Genomic DNA, 20,164 nt, shown 5'->3' on the forward strand with positions numbered 1-20,164 from the left:
GTGGTGAAACACTGGAGTGCGTTACCTGGGGAGGTGGTGGAATCTCCTTCCTTAAAAGTTTTTAAGGTCAGGCTTGACAAAGCCCTGGATGGGATGATTTAGTTGGGGATTGGTCCTGCTTTGAGCAGGGGGTTGGACTGGATGACCTCCTGAGATCCCTTCCAACCCTGATATTCTAGGATTCTATGATTCATAGACCTCCACAGGTATCTAACATGAGGTGGCATCATCCAACATAACACTTATCCAGCGGGGGGATAAAATAAGGAAGCATTGGTGTAGCAGAAAGAAAGTAACAGCTCTGTGCTCACTAATGTTGTTCAGTAGGGCTTACATTAAACAGCATGAAATAACATTAAAAGAGAAAACAGTTTTCAAAACCACCAGCTAGTAACAGTTCCCTTTCTGGTTTAGTATCTAGAGTGGTTCAGACTCCTATATGACCACCTTCCCCTTCAGAGGGCGTCAATGATTTAATAATAGGTTACACCAAAACATCTTAGTCAAGTGGATAGGATGCTAGACTCTGAAAACCTGAGTTATGTTCCAGTCTCTACCACCAAGCTGATGGATGACCTGGGGCAAGTCATTCACCTCGGTGTGGTGCAATCTTCAAATCTGTAAAATGGGGATAATGATATATAGTCTTCTTTGTCAAATTCTTTGAGATCTCTGGAGGAGAGCAATATAAGGAGCTAAATATTATCACCATCATATTAAAAAGTCCTCCTTAAGCAGAGTTTCTGAAGTGTAAGGGTTCAAAGTTCCTCTAAGGAACTCCTGAACAATCATTAGCAGGGGCATCAGAAAGCAGGGCGCAGCAGGGAAATGCCATGTAAGCTCCATGTCTACTTTCATCTGTGGATGTGGTTGAGGGAGGACAGTGACTAGTGCTATATCTGGGAGTGAGGGGAATAAATGGGCAATAAGGAGAGGGTAGGATTTGCAGCTGGGACGGTGGAGTCAGGCGCTGACTTGGGGAAAGGACACAGGCTTTTTAATAGGGAGCAGGAGAAGGTTCGGAATGTGTGGAAATGGAAGGAACAATAGTGCTACTGAAGACAAGAGAGGCTGCCCAAAGTGTAGGGTTGCCTGGCATATTAGTGGAGGTGGGGGTGGGCTGTGAGGGTGAGGTACATCCCATGCAATGTACCTGGAGTACCCCTCAGTTTCAGGTTAAAATAGATTTGTACTTGGGTGTGTGGGGAAAACAATTAAAAACGGCTTTAAACAAAATACTAAAGGCATCCTCCAGTGTTGCTGCAGGCGAATTACCTACCATTATGAAAGAGGGAGAGATTTTATGGTAGGGACATGTTCAGAATGTCCTCTGATGGAAAGCACACAAAAGGGCATTAAATAAATGTAATTTCTTGAGCACTGGGAGTGTGCGTGGCGGTGCCAGACAGAGGAAAGCATAAGCCTTACCCAAAACAGCTGCAATCTAGATCAGAAAGGAATGGACACAAACCAAGAGAAGACAGTGATTCCAAATGAAGTGCCAGATCCTGAGCGTGGCTCTGGATCTGGCCCCAAAGCTCTCTATCTGTCTGTCCTTAATTCACCCTGTTGGGTTTACAGTAGCATAGAAAATCATGTTTCCTTGTGCAAAGTGGAGCAAGGAGTGGCTCCCTTGCATTATGTACATGAAATGGAAGGAGTCGGGGATGACTGGCTTAATTACCTCTGATGTTACCACATATTGGGCAGGAGTAGGGGAGAGACCCAGTGTACAAAGCAAGAACCATACGGTAGGTGGGGGAGGGGAAGGGAGGAAGGAGGGGAAAGAGAGAATGGGGAGTCAGGAGTAGAGCAGCCACAAGGAGGAATGTGAGGAGGCAAGACTTCTAGTAGATTCTGTAATTATATAGGAAGTACAGAAGAGAAAAGATCAAGAGGGAAAGATGGAAGAAAAAATAAAACAGAATGGGGGACAGGAAGAGGAGAGAGTGGAAGGGGTATTATAAGGCAATGTAGCACAGGTCATGCCAGTCTCACTGCTAGACTAATATGTTATAAAAATACTACAAGGACAGGAGGAGGATCTATTACAAGTTTATGTAACGTAATTCTGACCTGATCATTTCCTATGTATTCTTGTCCTTTATGCATGTGATCAGAATTTGTTATCTGACTATTCTAACATCTAAAATGTTCTTGGATTACAGGTTCATTAAATATATCTAGATGACTCTCGTAGTATTATAGACATATTTCAGCATGTCTCGTTATCAGTTATGCTCATCCCACTCATAGGGATGTGTGTTCTATAATAAAAACAGAAGAGTATTAGTGATTCAGGGATCTAAAATAGTTTATACTGCGGCAAAGAATGTTACACTTGAGCCAAGTGTAACATAAAGCTACATCCTGTGATTTGGGAAGAGACGGCAATGAGTGTGACTTACCAGATCTATAAACAACTGGAAGCATCTCGAATGACATTTGTTTATACCAAAAATCTGTCCTTTTTTTTCTGCATAGCCTCTTAATAAAGACTGATGACTCTTCAATTGTATAGCACTTCCTGTGTGCATTCCAATGTAAACTTACTAAAACTAGACAACTTTTAGCTTTTAAAATAAATTTTTTTTCTAATGTCAACTTAAAGTTCATGTACTTGCCAGTAGATAACTTGATAACCCTGCATTAAAGCCCTCTAAATAGAAATACTTCTCGCAGGGAGAAAATCCAGTTTAATAAAGTAACTTTGCTATTATCCTTCTGCAAAACAGCATCTAGGAAACTCCAAATACAGTCACATTTTTTTCCATGCAGAACATGCTATTTTTATGTACCGTGTGACTCTTAGCATTTGTAGTCTTCCCCTCCCCCCCACATATTGCTGTGCACACACAGCGTGTTACTCAAATACCACTAGAATCAGATTGCTATCGTGACATTCTGACACATCTGGGTCCCGTTAGAACAATGAAACTGTCAGTCAGTAGCGGAGGTTCATGAGTGCGGGACGCAGAACTTTCACAGGAGCTGGCACTAGATTAATGAAACTCACTCTTGCAAGGGTAAGAGTGACCATAGAGGGAACTGCTTCCAAAATGAAATGCCAAACTCACAACATAAGTCTTAGTCTGTGGAGCATATAGGAAGCATGGCTAACCTATGCGGAACGGGGATGAGTCTGGTGATACCTGCCTCAGGTTATGTTGCTCATCACCCTGTGATGAATCCCCGATAATGGCTTTTGGAAATGGCTTTACTCATGCTTTACTCAGGCCATTTTAGCATGGTTTCTGAGCTTCTCTTCTCCCTTAAAGTAAGTTACTTTCCTGGCCCAGCACAGCTGGCATAGAGACACTGTCACACTCTGTCATGTCTGGCTGCTTGCAGAGTAGCGCTCCTGCCTAGTGTCCACTTGCATCCCCTCCCAATTCAGCATCCTCCTCCCCACAACCATCTTGAATACTAGTCTTACTTCACTCTCCCACTGCACCACCTGGGAAGACTTCAGTCCAACCTCTCCTTTCATCTGAGCAACCACATCTCCAATGCTAATTCTCAGCGCTCCCTCCCCCCGGCTGCTCTCTCTCCTCTTCCATGCTGCCTGACAGACTTGACATCAGTGGTAGCGGGTAGAGGAGCCTTTCCTGGCTCCTCCCTTCTGTTCTCTTGACTTCACTTCCCCACCCCATAAAAGTTACATATCATGTTATTGTTTATTAAGCGCTGGCCATATGCTTGTACAAAACACGAACAAGGACATTGACCTTGCCTTGCGAAGCTCGCAGTCTGTGAAGACAAGGTATGGGGCTTTTGAGAGCTTCTTGAATTCTGACAGATTGTGTGACTGAATCTTAGTGGACCAGCACCCATAGACACCTCCCATTGTCCTCCCTCCTCTTATTTCCACACCAGCAGATGAGAACTGAATCACTTTTACTGGGCTCTCAGGCTGTTTGTACATCTTCAGTTTTTGATAGTGAAGAGGGGAACAGTTGTAGAAAACTTTGCATTGTGTCTCATGCATTTGGTTCTACTCCTTTGGCCTGGTTCTGAGTGAAGGTCCTGGGCCTTAGGAGCATTTAGCCCTAAAGATCCAGCGTTTGAGAACTAGACAATTAAGTACCTCAATCCGCACTTTTATATTCTTGAAAATCTCCATTTGGTTTGGTATCTAAGATGATAGCATGGTTTTGTGAAAAATAAAAACAGTGTCTCATGATCCTACCTTGTCTTATGGGTGTTGTCTTTGCATTCTGTTTTCTGTTAGATCGAAGACTCCATTCTTAAGTACTTTGGGAGTCATACAAGAAGAGCAATTTTGTACGTTCCTCCTTCCTGTGGTAAAAAAGAACTTCAGCTATATCAGCGCATCCTAGCACAATATGGATATACAGTGACAGTCCTTGAAGACAGGAAACTGAATGTAGGACGTGGACGTGAGCACCACTACCAAGGTAAGAATGATGAGAAACAAATTAATACAAATTAATAAAAAAAGTTTTGTCAGTAATCCAGTATTCATTCAGAATATCCATCACTGAATCTAATTTATAAACTTTATAAACCAATTTGACTAGGGGCTTATAGTCACAATCTGGCCTTGTCCAGTCACACAGATGCTTACTTTTCCACATAGGGACACTCCTTCTATTCTTCTATCAACTGCCTGCTGTTTAACTCCACCCCAGCTCTGTTATTCATCCTAGCCCAGGAAGTCAGTTCTGCTCTGTTCTTGATAGGTTCTTATACCGCCCTCGTCGCTGTAGTATCTGACTGCCTTCCGTTACAGCATTAAGTGTCAAGACTAACATCAGCCAGATGGAGGGAACAGGGGGAGCAATCCAAAAAAAGGCACCATCCACTGCGACACTTTTACTCACCCAGTGGCACTCCGGCAGCAGGCCCTCACTTGCGCCGGGTGTCTTTGGCGGTACTGAAGGTCCCGCCGCTGAGGTGCCGCCGAAGACCCGGAACGAGTGAAGGTCCTGCCGCCGAGGTGCCGCCGAAGACCCGGAGTGCTGCTGGCAAGGTCCAAGAAATATGCCTTGCATATGGAGTGGATGGTGGTGGGTTTTGTAATGGTCCTTAGTTCCTGTGGGAATTTGTTCCACAATTTGAGACTAGCCCCTGCACAGATAAGCTGTACCCTTATGGTAGAAAGTTCCATTGTGCCTGAGGGGTGGACAGCCACAGTCGTCAGCCTGGACCTTGGGATGGTCTTTTAGGTGTGTAGGGCTCAGGCCATTGAGGGCCTTGAAGATAAGGATCAAGATTTTGATCTTGAATCTCTATTCTATAGGAAGCCAGTGTAGAAACTGGAGAAAATTGGTAGAAAGAGACCACCCAGCACTCTGTCAATGGAAGAAAATGACAGTTCTGGTATTTTTATTATGTGGTTGTTTGTGCCTTATAGTAAAGAATAATTATATTGTCATTCATACCTGCAGAACCTCCCTGCAGTTATCAGATACCTCACTGTTGCTTTATTATTTAACTAATCTCAGTTGTGTTTATTTAAACTTGGATAACGTGAAAATTATTCTGTGGGGCTGATTAGAACACACTGTATTGAACACAGCAAATTTCCACTATTATTTTAAGTTAAGTTTTATAGGTAAGTTTTAAAGATTTTTTTTTAAGGTAAGGTGTGTACATTTTCCCTGATGAGCTGCCTCCTGTATTAGAATATGGAGCGTTACCCATTCCCCTCTTAAAAAATAAAATAAAATCTGGTTTCTCAGCTCTGTCGTCTCCCACTCACTACCTGCCATCAATATACATCACTCCAGTGACAACACAGCACTTCTGCAGCCCATGCTGATGCCAGATGGATTTAGCTACAGTGTGGTGTCCAGTGCAGCCAACATCCCATTCTCTGGGGATCATGTACGGCACATCTGCGGCATACTTTTTTTTTGGCTTAACTGGCTGATGGCGCAGGGTTCACTTAAAACTGCTGTAGAGGTTTGTAACCAGTAAACAAACTGTCTGCAGATTTCAGATTTTCTGTAGATATTTATATTTTTACATCCTGTGCCAATAAACCCTGCACTATTTTTTTCCAGTAATGGGAACAAAAATAGCAAACGTGCTTTATACACTTTCCATCACTGTCCAGATGTACCTGCAACTTTCAACATATGGTAGCTGTATAGAACAAATGGAACAAACAGCAGTTTAATGTAAAGAGTAAGAGCCTTCTCATTCCATTCTATAGCAGCATAGACTATTTTAACTGCTTCCAGGATTGTATATATTCCTAGCTTTAAGGTTAAGTTTTGTTTTGTTTTTAAAGTAAAAGGTAAAAGAACATGCCTGCATTTCAAACTGATGATCTTAGCCTAGAGCTGAAGAAGTTATAACTGGAATTATTTTCCTCTTGGTGCTAAATTATGTTTTCTAGTGTTCTGTATGGTGTAGTACTGTACACTGTATTCTGGAGAAGGCTATTTTGAATTATGTTATGTCATAACATTTTCCTAACGAGACTGCTATAATTTATAAAAATGTGTTCCTTGGAGGCACTATCAAAAAGATACAGATAACAGACTGAGAAATATAGATCACAAATATTGTGGAAAAATCTATAAAAAGAATCACTCCTCCTTGCAGTTTTAATTTAGTGCCTTGGCCTGGTGCTTTTATTTTTGCGCAGTTTCAGGTTTTGAAAGTCTGTGGTGTTCATGTATTTTTCATAGTTCAGACTGATTTCTTTAGGATTTCTGTTTATGCTGGATGTGAGCCAAAGGGCCTAGCTGAAGTCATATATGGAAAAAAATTCACTACAAAACATTCTAACTTTTTTGTGCTGATTAATAATTAATTTTGGGGCCAATTATACTCCGATGTAAAGTCCAAGTATAGCTGATAAACTGGAACTCCATAAGTGTCAGAGTCCTTTTCAACACCTGGGTGGCAGTCACTATTCTAGCTTCCTGACTGAATCGTAGAGAAGGTAGAAAAAATGGTTTCTTTTTGTGGAAAAGTCTGGCTTTTTGTTAAAAAACCAAAATGTCTTTGGCAACTGTAAAATATCTGACTTTTGGACAATTCGGGGGGGGGGGGAATTAGGGTTTCTGATGAAAAATCCACCAGGTAGTGCTTTCTGTAAAAAATGTTTATTTAGTCAAAAACCCAATTTTCCATTGGAAAAAAAGTTTGTCAGAAATTTTCAACTAGCCATGCTGCTCTAGCTTCACTCTTCTTTTGCCTCTAACCCCACATGAAGGGAATGGCCAGTGGATCCATGAAGCCAGGGATCCACCATTCTGCTCCTGCCCATGAACTACCTTAAGTCTTCTCTCTGCACCAGCCCAGCATGAGCCCCTACACACGTAAAGGATACACAGTTCCGGAGTGAACTCCTGCCTTGCCTTGCTGCTGCTCTCATCCCATATAGCAGGGTCCTCTGTGGCTGCTGAGGAAGGACAGAATTTGCTGTCTTATTTCCAGTGGGATGTTCGAGTTTTGTTCAATATGTCTGCCACAGTGGGCTTGCCTCCCTTGCCTGTCAATCAGGCACATGGTAGTCTCTTTGGATAGAACTTTTCATTGCAACCAGACCTCCTCCTTCAGGCAAGTTACCTCAGTTACTTCTTGCCTCACTCTGAAGGAGCAGCTTCTGGATGAAGTGCCATTTTTGCCGCAGCCTAAACCTGTGTTTGGACCCAGCATCTTGGAGCTGCAAGGAAAAGACTAAAAGGATTAGAATAAGCAGGAGAGAGTGTTCCACCCATGCCTCTCCTCTCCAGCTTTCCACATTCAGCCCTTTCTGCACTGCGTGTCAGAGGCCTTCTTCTCACAAGTGCAGAGCTGCTCAACTGCAGCTAATAGTCACTGGGGTGAACAGTGGACTGAACTGCACTTCAGGGCCCTGGCAGAGTCTCAGACTCTGAAGAAGAACCTATGGAGTTAGGTTCTTCCAGCATTCTCTGCTGTTCCTTCCCTCCCTTCCTTGTGGGGAAATCTCTTGTCCTTGGAGCTATAATGAGAATTAACAAGGTCTATGTGGCCTCAGTGCTTAGTGATGTGCTGCCAAAATTTTAATCAGGACCTCCTTCAAAAATGCTCTGCCTCACTCAGCAATTCATGTGACTAAAATGCATTTCCAGCCTCCATAAATTCGTTTGTTCCCTATTTTCCTCATGCTACCTGAAAAAAAAATCAATTCCACACTCTTCCCTCCTAAAATTAATAAATTGCATGAGTCCCTCCTCCCAAATCCATCAGTTTTTCCGTGCTTTGATCAGTACTTTTGCAGACCCCTTTTTAGTCCACTCCCTTTCTTTATCAATTTTGCACCCACAAATCAGAGATCTGCGAGTCCACATGTCTCAGGTCATTTTAGGCTCAGAAAGGGAGACTGGATTTAAGTTGCCTGGCTCATCATTTTTAATGTACCTTCTGTAATAAACTGCAAAATTCCCACATTATGTCTAGCCTTTGGATTGGTTGAGATGTTGCGTGTCCCTCATGTCAACCAGTCAGTTTGCCCATGCAAAAAAATGCATCTCAACTGACTGCAGCTGAGTTCAGTGTAATTCTAACTTCATCACCTCCCCACCTCATTTGAATGTTAGTTTCACTAACCTGCAGGAAGTTTATGCAGTTACAGTGGGTACCTTTAAAAAACAATCAAATACCATTCCATGGTACTGACTTTACAATACCATGACAATTGACTATGGATGCCCCTCAAAAAGTAAACCTAAGTTAGGTTTACTTTATGAGCCCCTCCATAGCTGATGAAATTCTAGCCCAGCTTTTGGAATGATTTTTGCAATTCATATATTGACTTCTTTTTGGGTTATTTATTGTCCTGTAGGGCAAATATTGACTTGAGCTTTGCTTTGATCGATATTTACCTCTTGGGTCAATGAATCTTGATGTTCATTGCAAACAAAATCAATATCTGCTTCATATTTTATTAATTCATTTGGGGTAGTTCAATGGAGATTCTGCACCATATACATCTTTAAAATTTACATGTGTTGCAAACTGTGTTTGATCTACAGTGTTTCTTCTTTTCTGACTTTGTCCTTCCAATGATTTTGTTGTTCTCCCTCATATTTTCATAAGAAACCCTGTATGACTGGGTACAGCAGCTTTGTACACAACCTCTGTTTCTAGCAACCAGCTCTGGGGAAGATCAGGTCTGGTGCAGATGGTGGGAGGGGTGAAATTGTGGCGCTTGCACTGAGCAAACCTGAATGAATTTTGGTCGTCTCCATTCCTGGCTGAGGCCATGGAGGTCATCGTGGCTATGAGGTAGCAGTAATTCCCCATCTCTCTCTGGGTATTATTTAGCCCTTCATCAACATTATTACCGCCGTGTGGTAGGCAAATGTTATTATTTCCATTTTACAGATGGAGACATTAGGACAAAAGCTAAGGCTTGACTAATGCCACAGGAGTCACTGTCAGAGCTGGTATGAAAACATGTTGAAAACACATCTTGCTTTAAACCTGTATCTTAGTCCTCTAGATTGCCTCTCGTGCTACTGAGCTTCTCTTACCCAGGACTTGGGGCCACATGGGCTACTCAGCAGAGGATCCGGCTGAGTTGCAAGCACCTGGCCAGCGGCAGGGAGAAAGCCTGCAAAACCACTAGTTTCATTAGCACAGCCAGAGCAATGCTTTCAGGAGTTTCATAAGCCCCCAAGACTATTCCATGGCGGCTATCAGTGGTACCATGAAAAACCCACGGCCAATTCCTCACCATAGCACTCAGTTTACGGTTTCAAGGCTATGTCAACAGCAAGAGGGCTAGGAATTTAATTTCTTAAATGAAAACTGACATTAGAAATGAGGAGGGTAAAGGACTGAATAGGGAGAACATAGTGGTTTCTAAAGATGTAGCTGGTTCCCAGGATGATGAATAAACTGGCTGTGGCCCAGTACTTGGGTGCCTAGACAAAGAAGGATCAAGATACATCTTTCTTCTAATGCAAAATACATTAAGGGAAGAAATTCGAATGATCGTAGTCCTGGGGGCCACATGGAAAGTTCCTCTGGATGCTCCCATCCTTTTCCCATGTTGGTGGCAGTTTCCGCACATTAAAAATGCATGTTGGTAGTGCAGCTACAAATTGGGTAGAGCTGGCCAGAATGGGAGAAGCCAGAAAGCAAATGCTCTATGCAACATGCTTCCCAGAGACAGGGACAAGTTCAGCATGAAAACATGCCTAAAGTAGTACCAAGAGTACAAGAAACATGGGCATAAACTAGGTAGATTAAAAGGATTAGAGCTACCTCGTGAGCTCAGACTCCATCAAGGACTGTAGGCCGGATTAACTGAAATCTTCAGTCTTTATTTTTAATTGACCATAGTATTGTTCGGAACAACGTCTTACTTCTGGACATTCCAGTCGCCAGCCAGTTTCTGTGAATCAGATTAACTCTGGCAAACAATTATAAAGACACAAAAAGTCCAGAGGAAAACTGCTGTTCTGTTCTGTAAACATCTGGTTGCCATTTTCAATTACAAGGACCAACCCACTTAAGGAAGCAGTTTAGTTTTTTTGGAACAGGAGTGAGACACTGGGGTTTTTGTTCTTTGCACATAGTGGAGAGTAAAGGAAATGTCAGGACTAAAGAGTCACTAAAAGCTCAGCGTTTATAAATAAGAAAGTCTCTGAGAAAATGAAAGTAAATTGAACCCAAGTTCTAGCAGTGTAAACAACCCTGTTGAGTTAAGGTTAGATAAACATGACTAAAGACCCAAGCATGCCAATAAAAGCACAAACTGTCTCCTGTCATAAATAAATGAATATTGTGCAAAATAATTACAATGAAGTTGGCCACAAAGTGACTGTTTGCGTGTCACAGTCTAAATAAAAAATAACTTCTAAGGTTGCCGGATAAAGAACGTTTCCTCAAAAGCATCGTAGGTTCGATTAACTAATGGCTTAAAAGCACATCAGACACTGTACAAAATATATTAGTTTCTTAAGGCAAAATTTATGTCATGTGTGTTCCTGGCAAAGCTTTGTCAAGTAAAAATGTACATTTCAAATGTATACTGTTCTCCTATCTTTCAGCAGAACTTTGTAGACTCAATGCACAAAAAAGGCTCATAGAGCTGTAATAATATCCATCAGAGCTTACCAAATTACTACCATATTTAAGGTGTTTGTTAGGTTTTCTCCACTTCATTATAATGAAAGCTCAATGTGATTTGAGAAAAAACATGTTACAAACACAAGAAAATAACATTTTGGTCACTCTTATGTTGCTTTTAATATTGCTGCTTGTCTGTTTGCTAAGTACTACTAAGTGTGGGTCTGATCCCATGCCACTGATGTCAATGCAAGTATTCGCAAAAAGAAAAGGAGGACTTGTGGCACCTTAGAGACTAACGAATTTATTTGAGCATAAGCTTTTGTGAGCTACAGCTCACTTCATCGGATGCTCAAATAAATTGGTTAGTCTCTAAAGTGCCACAAGTCCTCCTTTTCTTTTTGCGAATACAGACTAACATGGCTGCTACTCTGAAACTTGTCATAATGCAAGTATTGCCACTTATTTCAGTAGGAGCCATATTAGTCCCTAAAATACCCATATAATTTTTTTTCTCTAATGGGAGTCTGCATTATCATGCTAGCGTATACTAGCATACTGTGTACTTTTCAAAACCATATTCATTCTCCTTGCTTATTTTGAACAGAACATGTTGTTGTTTCTTTAACCTAAGCACACTGAAAACATTTCTGTAGATCATTGTTGAAATAGAGTGGAAAAAAAACCCTCTGTAAAATAGTAAGTTTTTAAAAAATAAGATGAGTTGTTCGCCCCAAAAAGGGAAGATGTTTACTGATTATTTCAAAAGTATGCGAATATTGCATTTTACCAAGTTAAAAACAGAATATAGTTACAATAACAATGTACATTTCTTGGAATATATATTCCAAACTTCATCACATGCATGAGTGAATCCCAGAGCCAGTACTGTGATAACTTTTATGTTGAGTTATAGCTGAAAACAATTACAAAATTTTAGCTGTCTGAATACACTAGGTAAAATTAATATTTTTCTTGAATAAATTATACCGTGTTAACAGAATATGAAAAACAACATTATCCAGGCGGTGAAGTGGGGCCATGCTGTGTGACTCCACTGAAATTAATTGAATTATACCAGGGATGAATTAGGCCCAGATGGTGTAAATACGTGTGATTTACTATGTGGTGAAAGCCCTTTAAATTGGGGTAAGGATTAATTTAATACATGTAGCAATATGGTAAGAAAGTTGCAACAACAAATAGTATACTAAAATAGCACGGGGCTCCTATCAAGTGTACTGGGACATGTGCTCTTCAACAAAGTCATAAATGATCTGGAAAAAGGGGTGCACAGTGAGGCGGCAAAATTTGCAGATGATACAAAATTACTGAAGATAGTTAAAAATCCAAAGATGACTGCGAAGAGTTACAAAGGGAACGCAGTAAATTGGGTGACTGGATGACAAAATGGCAGATGAAATTCAATGTTGATAAGTGCAAAGTAGTGCATACTGGAAAAAATAATCCCAACTTTACATACAAAATGACTGGGTTTATATTAGCTGTTACCTCTCAAGAAAGAGATTTGGGAGTAATTGTGGATAGTAAACATTTGCACAATGTGCAGCGGCAGTCAAAAGAAAGGGATAGAAAATAAAACAGAAAATATCATAATGCCACTATATAAATTCATGGTGCGCCCCCACTTTGAATACTATATACAGTGCTGGTCACCCCATCTCATAAAAGATGTATTAGGATTAGAAAAGGGGCAGAGAAGGGCAACAAAAATGATTAGGGGTATGGAATAGCTTCCATACGAAGGGAGATCAAAAAAGACTGGGGACTGTTAATCTTAGAAAAGAGACAACTAAAGTGAGAATATGATAGATGTCTAGAAAATCATGAATGGTGTGGAGAAAGTGAATAGGGAAGCGTTATTAACTCCTACATGTAATGTAAGAACTTCGGGTTTTGCATGGATGAGACGATGGTGTAGGGAGAAGGGGTTTAAATTTATTAGGAACTGGGGAAACTTTTGGGAAAGGCGGAGCCTATACAGGAAGGATGGGCTCCATCTAAACCAAAATGGAACCAGATTGCTGGCACTTAAAATTAAAAAGGTCGTAGAGCAGTTTTTAAACTAAAGGCTGGGAGAGAGCTGACAGGTGCGGAGGAGCACGTGGTATTGACAGAGACATCCCTTAGTGGAGGATCTACTAATGAAGATTCTCTATGTCCTAATGAGGAGAGTATGGAAGATTAAATACAGGTAGGATCTGATGAGAAACAGTCAAATGAAAAAAAGGCCCATACAATTACATCATGTAATGGCAGACAGCTAAAAACCATCCCGATGAGACCATCCCGATGAGTCGAAAGAATAGTAAATATGGCAGGCGACCAGCTTGGCTTAACGATGAAATCCTAGCGGATCTTAAACATAAAAAAGAAGCTTACAAGAAGTGGAAGGTTGGACATATGACCAGGGAAGAGTATAAAAATATTGCTCGGGCATGTAGGAATGATATCAGGAGGGCCAAATCGCACCTGGAGCTGCAGCTAGCAAGAGATGTCAAGAGTAACAAGAAGGGTTTCTTCAGGTATGTTGGCAACAAGAAGAAAGCCAAGGAAAGTGTGATCCCCTTACTGAATGAGAGAGGCAACCTAGTGACAGAGGATGTGGAAAAAGCGAATGTACTCAATGCTTTTTTTGCCTCTGTCTTCACTAACAAGGTCAGCTCCCAGACTGCTGCGCTGGGCATCACAAAATGGGGAAGAGATGGCCAGCCCTCTGTGGAGATAGAGGTGGTTAGGGACTATTTAGAAAAGCTGGACGTGCACAAGTCCATGGGGCCGGACGAGTTGCATCCGAGAGTGCTGAAGGAATTGGCGGCTGTGATTGCAGAGCCATTGGCCATTATCTTTGAAAACTCGTGGCGAACGGGGGAAGTCCCAGATGACTGGAAAAAGGCTAATGTAGTGCCAATCTTTAAAAAAGGGAAGAAGGAGGATCCTGGGAACTACAGGCCAGTCAGCCTCACCTCAGTCCCTGGAAAAATCATGGAGCAGGTCCTCAAAGAATCAATCCTGAAGCACTTGCATGAGAGGAAAGTGATCAGGAACAGCCAGCATGGATTCACCAAGGGAAGGTCATGCCTGACTAATCTAATCGCCTTTTATGATGAGATTACTGGTTCTGTGGATGAAGGGAAAGCAGTGGATGTATTGTTTCTTGACTTTAGCAAAGCTTTTGACACGGTCTCCCACAGTATTCTTGTCAGCAAGTTAAGGAAGTATGGGCTGGATGAATGCACTATAAGGTGGGTAGAAAGTTGGCTAGATTGTCGGGCTCAACGGGTAGTGATCAATGGCTCCATGTCTAGTTGGCAGCCGGTGTCAAGTGGAGTGCCCCAGGGGTCGGTCCTGGGGCCGGTTTTGTTCAATATCTTCATAAATGATCTGGAGGATGGTGTGGATTGCACTCTCAGCAAATTTGCGGATGATACTAAACTGGGAGGAGTGGTAGATACGCTGGAGGGGAGGGATAGGATACAGAAGGACCTAGACAAATTGGAGGATTGGGCCAAAAGAAATCTGATGAGGTTCAATAAGGATAAGTGCAGGGTCCTGCACTTAGGACGGAAGAATCCAATGCACCGCTACAGACTAGGGACCGAATGGCTAGGCAGCAGTTCTGCGGAAAAGGACCTAGGGGTGACAGTGGACGACAAGCTGGATATGAGTCAGCAGTGTGCCCTTGTTGCCAAAAAGGCCAATGGCATTTTGGGATGTATAGGTAGGGGCATTGCCAGCAGATCGAGGGACGTGATCGTTCCCCTCTATTCAACATTGGTGAGGCCTCATCTGGAGTACTGTGTCCAGTTTTGGGCCCCACACTACAAGAAGGATGTGGATAAATTGGAGAGAGTCCAGCGAAGGGCAACAAAAATGATTAGGGGTCTAGAACACATGACTTATGAGGAGAGGCTGAGGGAGCTGGGATTGTTTAGTCTTCAGAAGAGAAGAATGAGGGGGGATTTGATAGCTGCTTTCAACTACCTGAAAGGGGGTTCCAAAGAGGATGGCTCTAGACTGTTCTCAATGGTAGCAGATGACAGAACGAGGAGTAATGGTCTCAAGTTGCAGTGGGGGAGGTTTAGATTGGATATTAGGAAAAACTTTTTCACTAAGAGGGTGGTGAAACACTGGAATGCGTTACCTAGGGAGGTGGTAGAATCTCCTTCCTTAGAGGTTTTTAAGGTCAGGCTTGACAAAGCCCTGGCTGGGATGATTTAACTGGGACTTGGTCCTGCTTCGAGCAGGGGGTTGGACTAGATGACCTTCTGAGGTCCCTTCCAACCCTGATATTCTATGATTCTATGATTCTATGAAAAGTGACAAGTTTTTAAAGTGCTTATATACCAGTCCTAGGAGTCTAAATAATAAGATGGGTAAACTAGAGTGCCTTGTATTAAAGGAGGATATTGCTATAATAGGCATCACAGAAACTTGGTGGAATAAGGATAATCAGTGGGACACAGTAATATCGGAAGGACAGAACAGGTTGTGCTGGTGGGAGAGTGGCACTATCTGTGCAAGAAAGCGTAGAATCAAATGAAGTAAAAATCTTAAATGAACCAAACTGTACCATAGAATCTCTATGGATAGTAATTCTATGCACAAATAATAAGAATATAGCAGTAGTGCTATATTACCAACCACCTGACCCAGATGGTGATAGTAACTATGTAATGCTCAGGGAGATTAGAGAGGCTATTAAAATAAAAAACTCAGTAATAATGGGGGATTTCAACTATCCCCATATTGACTGGGTACATATCAGCTCAGGATGGGATGCAGAGATAAAGTTTCTTGACACCTTAAATGACTGCTTCTTGGAGCAGCTAGTCCTGGAACCCGCAAGAGGAGCGGCAATTCTTGATTTAGTCCTACGTGGAGCACAGGATCAGGTCCAAGAGGTGAATATAGCTGGATCGCTTGGTAATAGTGACCATAATATAATTAAATTTAACAGCTCTGTGGTGGGGAAAACACCACAGCTGCCCGACGCTGTAGCATTTAATTTCAGAAATGGGAACTACACAAAACTGAGGAAGTTAGTTAAACATAAGTTAAAAGGTACAGTGCCAAAAGTAAAATCCCTGCAAGCGGCATGGAAACTTTTTAAAGACACCATAATAGAGGCTCAACTTAAATGTATACCCCAAATTAAAAAACGTACTAAGAGAACCAAAAAAGGAGCCACTGTGGCTAAACAACAAAGTAAAAGAAGCAGTGAGAGGCAAAAAGGCATCTTTTAAAAAGTGGAAGTTAAATCCTAGTGAGGAAAATAGAAAGGAGCATAAACTCTGGCAAATGAAGTATAAAAATATAATTATGATTTGCTGAATATGATTATGCAATCAGAGACTTAACAAGCCAGCAGTTTATTCCATCACTGCTACAAGCCTGAACCAAGAACTTTGCAATTATTGTATGTATTTGATTCCTTTCACCAATTTTAACTTTGACTGTTCTCAGAGTAGCAGCCGTGTTAGTCTGTATTCGCAAAAAGAAAAGGAGGACTTGTGGCACCTTAGAGACTAACCAATTTATTTGAGCATAAGCTTTCACTGTAGCTCACGAAAGCTTATGCTCAAATAAATTGGTTAGTCTCTAAGGTGCCACAAGTACTCCTTTTCTTTTGACTGTTCTGTCTTTCTTTCTTTTTATAAATAAACCTTTAGATTTTAGATACTAAAGGACTGGCAACAGCATAATTATTGGGTAAGATCTGAGTTGTATATTGACCTGGGTGCATGGCTGGTCCTTTGAGATCAGAAGAACCTTTTATTTGATTAAATTAGTTTTAAAGAACCGCTCATCTTTAACTCTAGTGTTTTTGGTGGTGATAAAAGGACTGAAATGCCTAAAGAAACTGCTTTTCTGACTTCTTCTTAGCCAGTATGGTGAAACAAAAGTTTAATTTTGTTGCTGGTTTGGTATATCTTATGGGAGAATAACCACCAGTTTTGGGGTGTGTCTGCCCTATTTCTCATCAGTTTGTCCTGAATTTGGTATTCTCAGTTGTGACCCACAAAGGCAAGGTGACAGGAGAGTTGTCTGTAAAGACTGATTTATATAATTAGTTACTTTTTGTTACTGGTTGCCATTACTTTCTTTAAAGTTGGCTTTCTATATAAAACAACTTTTCCAGAAAGCTGAGAAATATCATGCATAATTCAAAGGTACTGGGATTGTCAGTCAGTTAAAGTTAGTTTTGATTTCTAAATAAGTTAGCAAAGTTTTTCTTTTTTTAAACATCTGTTTATGAAAGCCAGATTTACATCCATGTACACATCCAGGGTTAATTACATGATTTTCAATATAATATTAATATATTCAGTATTCTGTTTTAAAATTATAGCTTGTGAGAGTATAATAAACATGGTTCAATGGAGGACTTAATATTTTATGAAAAATAAACATTCTTATCAGTAAATGTAGTATATGGCACTTTAATAATTGTGTATGTTTAACAGAACATTAAGTCAGGCTCTTTGGGAAGTCCAAACTAGAGCCCTGGCTTTGGTTCATATACTGAATAAGGTTAATGTTGAAAAATATACTACAAAAGAACCTAAAAACAACCACACTGGGTCAGACCCATGGTCCATCCTGTCTCTGACAGTGGCCAATGCCAGATGCTTTTGGTAGGTGGAGGTTTAGGGATACCCAGAGCTTGGGATTTTGTCCCTGAACATCTTGGCTAATAGCCATTGATGGAGCTATCCTCCATGAATTTATCTAATTCTTTTCCGAATCCAGTTATACTTTTGACCTTCACAACATCCCTGTCAGTGAGTTACTCAGATTGACTGTGTGTTGTGTGAAATACTTCCTTTTGTTATTTTAAACCTGTTTCCTATTAATATTTTCAACCCCTAAGAAAATAAGAATGGTCATACTAGGTCAGACCAAAGGTCCATCTAGCCCAGTATCCTGTCTTCCAACAGTGGCCAATGCCAGGTGCCCCAGAGGGAATGAACAGAACAGGTAATCATCAAGTGATCCATCCCATCGTCCATTCCCAGCTTCTGGCAAACAGAGGCTAGGGACACCATCCCTGTCCATCCTGGCTAATAGCCATTGATGAACCTATCCTCCATGAACGTATCTAGTTCTTTTTTGAACCTTGTTATAGTCTTGGCCTTCACAACATTCTCTGGCAAGGAATTCCACAGGTTGACTGTGCATTGTGTGAAAAAAGACTTCCTTTTGTTTGTTTTAAACGTGTTACCTATTAATTTCATTTGGTGGCCCCTAGTTCTTGTGTTCTGAGAAAGCGTAAATAACACTTCCTTATTTACTATCCCCACACCAGTGATGATTTTATAGACCTCTATAATATCCCCCCTTGGTCATCTCTTTTCCAAGGTGAAAAGTCCCAGTCTTATTAATCTCTCCTCATACAACAGCTGTTCCATACCCCTAATAATTTTTTTTGCTCTTTTCTGAACCTTTTCCAATTCTAATATATATATATATATATATATAATTTTTTTTTGAGATGGGGCGAACACATCTGCATGCAGTATTCAAGATGTGGGCATACCATGGATTTATATAGAGGCAATATGATATTTTCTGCCTTATTATCTATCCGTTTCTTAATGATTCCCGACATTCTGTTAGCTTTTTTGACTGCTGCTGCACTTTGAGTGGATGTTTTCAGAGAAGTATCCACAATGACTCAAAGATCCCTTTCTTAAGTGGTGACAGCAAATTTAGACCCCATCATTTTATATGTATAGTTGGGTTTAGGTTTTCGAATGTGCATTACTTTGCATTTATCAGCATTGAATTTCATCTGCCATTTTCTAGCCCAGTCATCCAGGTTTGAGAGATCCTTTTGCAACTCTTCACAGTCTGCCTGGGATTTAAGGATCTTAAGTAGTTTTGTATCATCTGCAAATGTTGCCACCTCACTGATTTTTCCAGATCATTTATGAATATGTTAAATAGGACTTGGCCCAGTACAGATCCTTGGGGGACACTCTCTCCATTTTGAAAAATTACCATTTATTCCTACCCTTTGTTTCCTATCTTTTAACCAGTTACCAATACATAAGAGAACCTTCCCTCTTATCCCATGACTGCTTACTTTGCTTTAGAGCCTTTGTGAGGGACCTTGAAAAATCTAAATATACTATATCCTCTAGATCCCCCTTGTCCACATGCTTGTTGACCCCCTCAAAGAATTCTAGTAGATTGTTGATGCATGATTTCCCTTTACAAAAACCATGTTGACTCTTCCCCAACAAATTTTGTTCATCTATGTGTCTGATAATGTTGTTCTTTACTATGGTTTTAACCAGTTTGTCCAGTACTGAAGTCAGGCTACCGGCCTGTAATTGCCGGGGTCACCTCTGGAGCCCTTTTTAAAAATTGGCATCACATTAGCTATCCTTCAGCCATCTGGTACAGAAGCTGATTTAAATGATAGGTTACAGACTACAGTAAGTAGTTCTGCAATTTCACATTTGAGTTCCTTCAGAACTCTTGGGTGAATACCATCTGGTCCTGGTGACTTATTATTGTTTAGTTTATCAATTTCTTCCAAAGCCTCCTCCAATGACACCTCAGTGTGGGACAGTTCCTCAGATTTGTCACCTAAAAAGAATGGCTCGGGTTTGGGAATCTCCTCAGCCATGCAGACCAATGCAAAGAATTCATTTAGTTTCTCTGCAATGGCCTTATCAACAGTGGTAGCAACAATGATCTACATGGTCAATTTTAATCAGATAATAGCACAAACTCTCCAAATATGGAAATATCCATACAGAAAATGGTGGGGGGAAAGATTTGGATCTTTATTCAATATGCAGACAAAATACATTTACGTGCAAAAAAAGAAAAAGCACACCTGTCCATTTTTTAAAAATATATTAAAGTTAGACAGACAAACCTGGTTTGATAAATATGACTAAAGTCAGTGGTTTTCCTTAATTAATAAAATCACTAGAAACAACACATCCTGGATGGTGTAAAGAGGCTCACTCTGTATGTGGTAAACACCGTGTTAAATAGAGACATTTGATAACTATTTTGCTACCTATTGTTTTCCTAAACAAAAAAGATAAGTTCACTGTTGTAGTGATTATCATTTTGTTTCTGATATTTAAATGGCAATGCT

At 40.9% G+C, this 20,164-nt stretch overlaps 1 protein-coding gene across 5 annotated transcripts in view; it reads left to right on the top strand.

The window, feature by feature from the left end:
• CPED1 (cadherin like and PC-esterase domain containing 1) overlaps positions 1-20,164 on the top strand; it is a 221,709-nt gene that overhangs the window by 20,017 nt on the left and 181,528 nt on the right. For all 5 annotated transcript variants that reach the window (XR_006291938.1, XM_043550133.1, XM_037888943.2 and 2 more), the window contains exon 3: positions 4,232-4,418. Coding sequence is in view for 4 of the 5 variants with exons in the window: in XM_043550133.1 (XP_043406068.1) it covers positions 4,232-4,418 (187 nt within the window). In the remaining variant the exon portion in view is untranslated. The remainder of the gene's footprint in view (positions 1-4,231; positions 4,419-20,164) is intronic.

The sequence above is a fragment of the Chelonia mydas genome, chromosome 1 (assembly GCF_015237465.2).
Source record: "Chelonia mydas isolate rCheMyd1 chromosome 1, rCheMyd1.pri.v2, whole genome shotgun sequence".
In the NCBI taxonomy this organism is placed as follows: Eukaryota; Metazoa; Chordata; order Testudines; family Cheloniidae; genus Chelonia; species Chelonia mydas.